Source organism: Vanacampus margaritifer, chromosome 18 (assembly GCF_051991255.1).
Source record: "Vanacampus margaritifer isolate UIUO_Vmar chromosome 18, RoL_Vmar_1.0, whole genome shotgun sequence".
NCBI lineage: Eukaryota > Metazoa > Chordata > Actinopteri > Syngnathiformes > Syngnathidae > Vanacampus > Vanacampus margaritifer.
The window spans coordinates 7,938,512-7,947,499 of NC_135449.1; the positions used below are offsets into that span (position 1 = coordinate 7,938,512).

The following is an 8,988-nucleotide window of genomic DNA, read 5'->3' on the forward strand; positions in this document are numbered from 1 at the left end:
GATGGTGCATATTAATGAACACTTATAAGCGAAAATGCCGGATTATTATAAAATAATTTTCATCTGTATTACTTTGGCAGGTTAATGTAACATTTTGAATACAAAGACAAAAAAAAGGGAAAAAAAAAAAGAAGAAATCAAATAAATCAATTATTCTTATGTTAGTCAAATAATTCCTTCAAATTCAAAATTCTGCTCAAGTTGCCCCCCATAAATAATAATAATAAAGGAAAAAAACGGGAGACTAAGAAGTTCTACATTAAAAAAAAAAAAAAATAATTCCACTTTATTTATTTATTTATTTTACATTTCAGTCAGTTCCACCTGAAATGCATCTACTGATGATCATTTTTAATTTTCCAAGACCTAAACAGGTGTGTTTCCGCTGCGTAAACATTTAATCTCATCTTCACACGAGATCATACCGGAATTCTGCCGGCTCTTGTGAGAATGCCAACGCACACATGACAAGGCAAACTTGAAGAATGACAAACTGGCGCTGCGCATATTAGCCTTCCTTTATGACGGGCGAGCGCCTGGAGGAAAGATTTGGTCAATCATCCTCTGCCACCTCGTCTTTCTTTTCCTCCGCTCTCCTAAGGCGTAAAACAGTCAAGGGAAAAATCCTTTTGTTTGCTTTGGCTTTGTTGATGCGCAAAAGACAGAAAAACACTTTACACCACACAGAATGTTTTAATAGTGTCAGCCAAAACACTGAAATGCAGATGCTTGTCAAGAAAGGTGAGACGTGGTCGCGGAGGAATTGAACTTGGCTTTCCTGGCGAAACCCGTGCAACTATCCGAAGATGCGGAACCATGAACGCCAAACCTTTGCTTCAATGTCAGTTTCTCGCGATCGGCTGCATTAGGACCATGAAGACATCCTTTTGGCTAGGCATGCCAGTCTCTTGGAATGTGTTCTTGGTCTTATCTGGATGCTGGCTCATATTTGTCTTCTTTATTAAAATGGTGACTCCATCCTTTTTAAAGGGGGGCACAGCATGAACCTGGAAAAAAAAACTCAGCACATACTGTAAATACAACAGCGCCAGAGATGGGACCAAGTCGCAAGTAAGTCTTCAAGTCTTAACCTTCAAGTCTCAAGCAAGTCCCAAGTCATTTTGTCTCGGGAAAGTCCCAAGTGAAGTTGCCTTATTAATGCAGTCGTACCTGCATCTGGTATCTGGTCAGTATCCGTATCTGGTCTTCCTAAGTCACTATACACTTCCTTCTTGTCTCTTTTATTTCATCCTGCTACTTCCACCGCTGATGAAAACTCTGAACTCCTAGAGCAGGCGTTCACGCTGATATTTGTCCTCTTTATTAAAATGGTGACTCCATCCTTTTTAAAGGGGGGCACAGCATGAACCTGAAAAAAAAACTCAGAACATACTGTAAATCCAACAGTAAACAGAGATGGGACCAAGTCGCAAGTAAGTCTCAAGCAAGTTCCAAGTCATTTTGTCTTGGGAAAGTCCCAAGTGACGTTGCCTTATTAATGCAGTCTTACCTGCATCTGGTTTCTGGTCAGTATCAGTATCTGGTCTTCCTAAGTCACTATACACTTCCTTCTTGTCTCTTTTATTTCATCCTGCTACTTCCACCGCTGATGAAAACTCTGAACTCCTAGAGCAGGCGTTTACGCAAAGCCATGGAAAGTCTATCTGAAGGCCTGCACTGGAACTCGGCATCAATAAAAACTGAGCGGATACTTCAGAGAGTGCTAAAGCTTTGACTTCAGGTTGATGATGATCCAAAATCTTACATATCCGGTCTCCAATCAAGTACGGAGGCTTTAACTCCCAAGACCGAGTCAAGTCTTTGTTAAGTCATCAAAACAGGTGACTAGAGTTGACTTGAGTCTCTGGCGTTTAGTCTTGCCCTAAATCTTTGGGATTCCAGTCTCACAACCCGGTTCTCGTAAAGAATTATTTGGGGTTTGGAAGAGCATTTCCACCAGTTCTTCTCTTGTGGTTTTCACAAAACTTGTTGACAAAGTCATTTGTGTCCACATTCATTTCGAAACAATGTGCTGAAACGGGTCCACGTGGCCACCTGTCCCCATCGGGGACCCGCGGCCTGTCAACAGGGTGACCCCCGGCTCCTATCGGGCCCCCCCCCCCCGAAATAGAGGCCGGCTTGTCAAACGTGACGCGGAAGATCAGAGCTGCTGCCGTTGCTCGGGAATGCGCTCTTTGGTTTTTAGCCTCAAAGAATGTTGTCAATCTGCGTCACCAGCCTCATGACGGACAAACTCGACTTGTGTGTGTTTGAGTGCACGCACCCGGGTTGAACACGCCTCGACGCGGGTTGTGTGCGGCGTTGTAGGAGACGCCGCCGAGTCTGGGCTGCGTTGGAGAGCGCCGAATGTTTTGAAAATGTTTGTATTAAGAGAGACATGGCGTGGACCCATCCCTTTGCCCCATGACTGCAGGGCTCGACTTTGTTCTTGGCTCCTCGTACCGGCATAATTACAAGCCTGGCAGGGCCTCCCGTCCTCCGTGTGTGTTTGTGTGTGTGCATGTGCACACCTTAGCTCTCATGCGATGTGTTGGTTTCTCTGCTCTTGTCTTCGCTGTGGGAGACTAAAAGCTGTCTTTGAGTTTTCTTAACTGGACTTTTTATTATTTTATTTTATGACTCATTGAGCCATTTTCAGCAATAAAAAAAATCATATTTTGTCTAGAATGAATTTGATAGCTTTATTATTTTTCATTTTTCACAATTAATATCTTTAAAAACGATATTTTTTTCCACTTGCTTTTGACTGACGATGACATCAGTATGTGCTGAGGAAGTGGGTAACGACCAATCATGGCTCAGTTTGCTGACCAAACCCAGAAAACATGTCAGTTATGATTGGTCGTTATCTACTTTTTCAGCACACATCTTCAGTCCACAGCAAGTGGAAATTTTCGTTTTTAAAGGTATTAATTGTATACAAAAAAATATTGTATACTAGCAAATTCATTCTGGACAAAATACTAACTTTTTCAGTTTCTCTTATCTTTGCTTCTCTTCTTTTTATTGGAGGAGACCAAAAGGTGTCTTCACTTGTCCAACAAATCTTGATTTTGGATCACATTTTTGCCCCACAAATAAGCATGCTTGTTGACTCGATGTTAATTTAATTTGTGGGACCAAATACAAGAAGGTACACAAATTAAAGTGCCAGTTCTTGACCCCGTTGAACCCAGGATTTTGTTTTCTATTCTGTCCCATTTTAAATCCATCCTCGTTTTGCTGCGCTAGCCTCATCCTAGCTAGCGCTAAGCTAGTTGGTCACATAGGACTGGCTAGCTTAGCATCCACATTTGCAAACTAACTTTTTTTTTTGTTAGGACAGCGTGAGAGACTAAGGTCTACTTTCTTATCTTCAGACTAAAATAGAAGATTATGTGAGGTTATAAATTCAACTTTAACAAACTTTAATACGGTTGGTATAGATGTGGGGTTATGAAGGGATTTTAGTCAGCGTGTCCCAACAAAATAAGATGAGCTAAGCTTTTTTTTTTTTTTTTTTACCATTGTCTTTTTGTTAATAAAAGGCTTTTATAAAAAAAAAAATAATAATAATTATTATTATGTTGTTCTGTTGTACCTTCTTCGTCAGAAGCTCAAGTCCCTCACAAAAAGAGTCACGCCCAAAATGAAAACTGGGTTGTTTTTGTTTTGACCTTTTTGGAACTGCTTTGATGTTAGAGCCAGAACAATTTGAACCAACACCTCTTCTTTAATTGTCACTAAAGCAACGATCCACATGCCTGTGGCCAACTATGACGACACAAATTAATGGAATGAGGTTGCAAGTGGAGCTTCTTTGGGGACGTGAGCCCAGAGGAGATCAAGATGTGAGGCTTCAAAGCACAATCTCGATTTTTTTTTCTTCTTGTTTATAAATTAAGTTTTCACAATCATTTTGTAAAGAATGTTTTTTTTTTTTTTTTTTAATTAATTGCCAATCTCAGCTCATAGTGACAGGATATCTCGAGTGTTCACACTCAATTTCTGAGGGCTTCAAAATTTCTACTTGTGAATGAAATTGTTCCATATAATAATCATTTGTGGCTTTGTTCTGGCGGCCTGTTTTGGCTGAGTGGCTGCGTGGGGTTCGGGAAGCAGTCCAGCCCCCAGTAGGCAGGCATGCAGGCCTTCACGATGACTGCGTGTGTAGTAGCTGCAGGCGGCGTTTAGTCGGACCTGACCAAAATGATGGGTTTGGACAGCACGGCAGCAACACGCTCAACCCATCAAACACTCTTTAGAATGCGAACATATCTTACTGTACATATGATGGCTCTATTTAGTTTAGTAGAAACCCTTTTTTGTGTGTCAGCATGTCTTCCTCCTCCGCATTTTTGCAAAGTTTATGGATGACTCTTTCTAAGCCTCCGGTTATATTTTCACAATTTCACTCATGTCCTGTGTGTGTTTGTGTGTCTGCATTTTTTTTTGGCCGAGTCTGCACCACTCTTCCCACCCTCTTGCCACATCCGTGTTTTCCCACTTTTCCCATCATTGTTTATTTTTTAAACCTTGTCATTGAGTCACAAGAATGCACACAGCCACGTGCACATGTATTTTTTTATTTTTGGAGTGACATATTTGCACACCGGTAGTTTTGTTTGGAATTCAGTCTTTTTCCCGTGAGTGGGAATATTTAGAATTTAAAAAAAAAAAGGCAATTAAATTAGCTTATTTATGACCTGCAGGTGCAAATAAGACATTTTGCCCTTTTAAATGCTGTGCATTTTGGAAATGTATTATTATTATCATTATTATTATTTGAACTGCAGAAAATTCCACGCATGCAAAAAAAAAAAAAAACTTCAAAACAATACATTATCAGAAACGTTATAATATTGTGTTTAACGGCTATGATTGCAAATGATTTCGTTTGTGGAACCATGCTTAATTGTATTTATTTTTTTTTAAACAGCACACGATTGGATATTAATAATTTTAGCATTTGACATATTTTTCTCTTCAGTAAAATGATTACAAAAATCAAAAGCAACAAAATAAAAATGATTAAGGGGAAAACTGAACAAAAATATCATGCCAAAGAATGCACATTCCATACGATTGTGATTTTAGCATTTGACATGTTGTTCTCTTCAGCAAAATGATTTAAAAAACATAAAAATAAATAAAATAATGATTAAAGGGAAAACAAAAAAATGCTAACTAACATCATGCAGGAGAATAAAGCACGCGGTCATTCCATATCGAATTTTGTTTGTCTCTTATTTAAAAAGCCCGCGGATACAAATATTCAACTGAAATATTTAAAACCAATTTCCTCCGCGGAAGTTCTATTCAAGAAGATCTGAAAAGGCAATCAAATCTCATAATGATATTCCTAGCGCGCTTGCTTGGGGCGCTATTTGGACGTTATTGTTGCCTCGAACAACGCATCTGTCAGTCAGCACACGATGAACACGATTTGATGTGTTGCTGTTGTATAGAAGGAGGTCCCAACATGCGTGCGTGCGTGCGTGCGTGCCCGTGCAGAGCTGCATCTTAACGCATGTTAATGAGCTTCCATGCAGCTCCACTGACAGTTTGGGGCTGAAGGGGCCAATCAGAGGGAGAGAGAGAGAAGTTGCAAGGCAGAAGACGAGCAGTGTGTTGAAGCTCTGCACACACGAGGTGTTTGACGAGCATTGCCAGCTGCAAAGAAGATTTTATTATTTGTGTTTATTTTTTTTACTGTGCTTTTATTGGATTTTTTTTCCACCGGGAAGCTTGCGGATCTTCTCGCTATTTTCGTGTGGATTTCGTACAAATTCTCGTCCTCCTCCGAACTCATGAAACCATCTTCTTCCCTGTGTGGACGCTCGAATGATGTCTATGGCTCTCATGCCTGACACTCTCAATGGCTCCGACCCGTCCAAATCGGCCTTTCTGGAGTTTGGACACGCGCATCCGGCTCACCAGCAGCGCTCCCCGGGACTGCCTCACATTTACCCCGTGCACGGCTTCCACGCTGCCGGCCATTCGCAGCACGACGGCCCCTTCCCAGCCGGCGCGACTTATGGCCGCTCTTTGGGCTACGCCTACCCCGGCGCGTCGAATCCTCACCCGCAGTCTGCTTACATGCCCTACCAGCACAGCAACAGCAGCTCCGGAAGCAGCAGTTTGAGCCTGCACGGACGATTAGAGCACACAGGTATGCAATTTTTTATTTTTTTTTTTAAATCATACATTACGCGTGTTTGCACTAATTCGAATCAGAGCAAATCGCCTCTAATATAAATAAGTACCTGGTTGTCAAACTCGTGTAGAGTAGACCGTTCTGCACCAAAATGCAGTTATTCGGCTTGTGTATGTAAGGAACTGCTTTTGGGTTATTTAGCACCCATTTTTTTTTGTGTTTTTATAGAACCAACCATTATTCAATGCATCACATCAAATGGTTCTTTGGTTACATAATCCGAAAGCACTCCTGCTATAACAACACTCAAAAAATTGTTGGGTTAAAAAAAAAAAAAAATTGGTCAAATCAACCTGCTGATTTTACCCACTTTTCCGGGTTGATTATTGTTATTTTAGAGCGAACGCTTTAAAAATTGTTGGGTCAGAAATAACCCAAATTGGGCCAAAAAGGGACTAATCCCATACTTGGGTCATTTGTCCCAACTTTCAGGGTTGATTTTTATTTCAGTGAACACAAAAAAGAAAACAAAACTGTCACAAATAACCCAAATTGGGTCAAAAGGGACCAACACAACTTTCTGGGTTATTTGTTTAACCCCCAAATTTGGGTCAAATAAATAACTCCCAAAATATCCCCCCAAAAACGTACACTTGATTTTTCTTATTTTAAAAATAGTTCAGTTAAAAATGACCCAAATCAGGTCAAACAGCAACCGACCAAAGATTTGGGGTTAAATGAACAACCCCAAAATTGGGTCACGTGAGTTATTCATTCGCCCCAGCATTTTGGGTTGCATCTTTATTTAACCCAAAAAGTTGGGTTAGTCCCTTTTTGACTTCATTTTTAAACAAATTGTTTTTAGAGTGTTTGATGCATTGAATTTGAAATAAGAAGAAGTAAAATAGTGACAAGCCAATATTTTCGTCTTGTATGTAACTCTTGTCCAATTTATTGCAAATAAATAAATAAAAATGTTGTCGTGGCCCAAAACTTGGTTGAGTTTGACACCTGTGTTTTACAGCAACGGGGAGATAGATAATCCGTTTTTTTTATGCTAATTCAAACACAATGGTGAAACAAAAGTCTTTATTATTAACTGTTAGGAAAATGTGCTGTATTCTCAGATAGACAGACAGACAAGACAGATGGATATGGATGGACGTAAATGTGCATGCAGCAGGGCGTTTTTTTTTTGTTTTTTTTTTGTGTGTGTGTCACATGCGTGCCTCAAACTTGCACCTTAACTATTTGCACGATATAACATTCAGCAAGTCACACTTTTATTGACTCGCAGATCCCGACAAGTCCCTCGCACTGGAAAGCAGGGACGTGCGTTTAAATGGCAAAGGGAAGAAGATCCGGAAGCCTCGCACCATCTACTCCAGTCTGCAGCTGCAGGCTCTGCACCAACGCTTCCAGCAAACCCAGTATTTGGCCCTGCCAGAGCGCGCAGACCTGGCGGCCAAACTGGGACTCACGCAGACTCAGGTGCGTGGGCGATCAACACTGCATATAAGTTAAAAAAAAAAAAATAGGAGGGGGGGTAATTGTTGTGATTTGTAATTGTAGCTCATAACGCCTGTCTTGTTCACAACATTAATTAACCCTTTTTGATTAAAGCACCTAACCACAAGAAGTTAAGAACAAAAAAAAAACGCAAATGGTTTCGCGACACGTTAATCCGCTGGTTTTGTTTACAGGTGTGATAATTGGACGCTGTTTAATTGCATGTAGCTACCTGAAATTGCTTTTGGAACATTAGGTAGGATTACGTGTAAGGATGTCAAGGCTATAAATCTTCTTATTAAGACGCAGTCCTTTTTTCTTTCTTTTTTTCGCTGCAAAAAAAAAAAACACTCGTGTTAGAGATTATAGAGTTCTGGAGTGGGAAAAAGAAAGTGATAATAATAAAAAATAATAATAATACTGAGAGCGGTTTTTGAATATTTTTTACTGTCCCATGTGTCAGGTTTCACACAGCGCAAACCTTGTCAATCAAAATGATCTGGTTTGAGCACATTTGTAGTAAATACAGTAAATAGTAATATTCCACCCAATTAAGTGATATTGAATATTTTCCCGCAGCGTTTGATGATCACTTAACCAAATGGAGATCGACAGCTTGGACAATAATAACGTGCAGGTTTCCCTCCCCTCCCCCTTTTACAGGTGAAAATCTGGTTTCAGAACAAGCGCTCCAAGTACAAAAAAATCCTGAAGCACGGGAGCGGACCAGAGGGCGAGCATCTGAGCAGCACCAGCTCGGCCTCCCCTTGCTCGCCCCAACTTTGGGACGTGTCCATGCAGGCCAATAAAGCGGCGGGCGCCATGTACCCCAACAGTTACATGAACAATTTGGGCCACTGGTACCCCAACCAGCATCCTCACCAGGAGGCCATGTCCAGGCATCAGATGATGTGAGTGGATTGTTTACTGCCAAAAAGCCCATCACGTGAAAAAAAAAAAAACGTTCAGCAAGTTTTGCGGCTGGGATTACACGCGCTAATTTCGCGCATCATTTGACGGGACTTTTCTTGAGAAACGACACTGAAGAGGACGCGCAACGTCTGGATGAATGCGTTTTGAACACGTCCGTGTGCATGATTATTCACAGAGGCATTTTCCACGGGACACCCTCTCCGAGTATTATGCTAATAAACAGATGTTGTGACTTTGTCATTATTTCGGAGATGTCTGCTTTTGAATGCGCAAAGTGTCCCGCGAGCGGACAAATTGAACGGAGCCCAACAAATCCGTGTGAGCTGCGAATGAAAACACTGTCTCTGTTTTGAATTCAACACATAAAGATTGCTTAACTGCTGCTGTGA

The 8,988-nt window shown here is 40.9% G+C and overlaps 1 protein-coding gene across 1 annotated transcript; it reads left to right on the forward strand.

Annotated features, from left to right (window-relative positions):
* Nucleotides 1–678: 678 nt before the first annotated feature.
* On the forward strand, nt 679–8,988 carry dlx4b (distal-less homeobox 4b). Its single transcript, XM_077551519.1, has 3 exons — nt 679–6,172; nt 7,455–7,648; nt 8,330–8,988. The coding sequence occupies exons 1-3, from the start codon at nt 5,845–5,847 to the stop codon at nt 8,579–8,581; spliced, it is 774 nt and encodes a 257-aa protein (XP_077407645.1). The 5' UTR covers nt 679–5,844; the 3' UTR covers nt 8,582–8,988.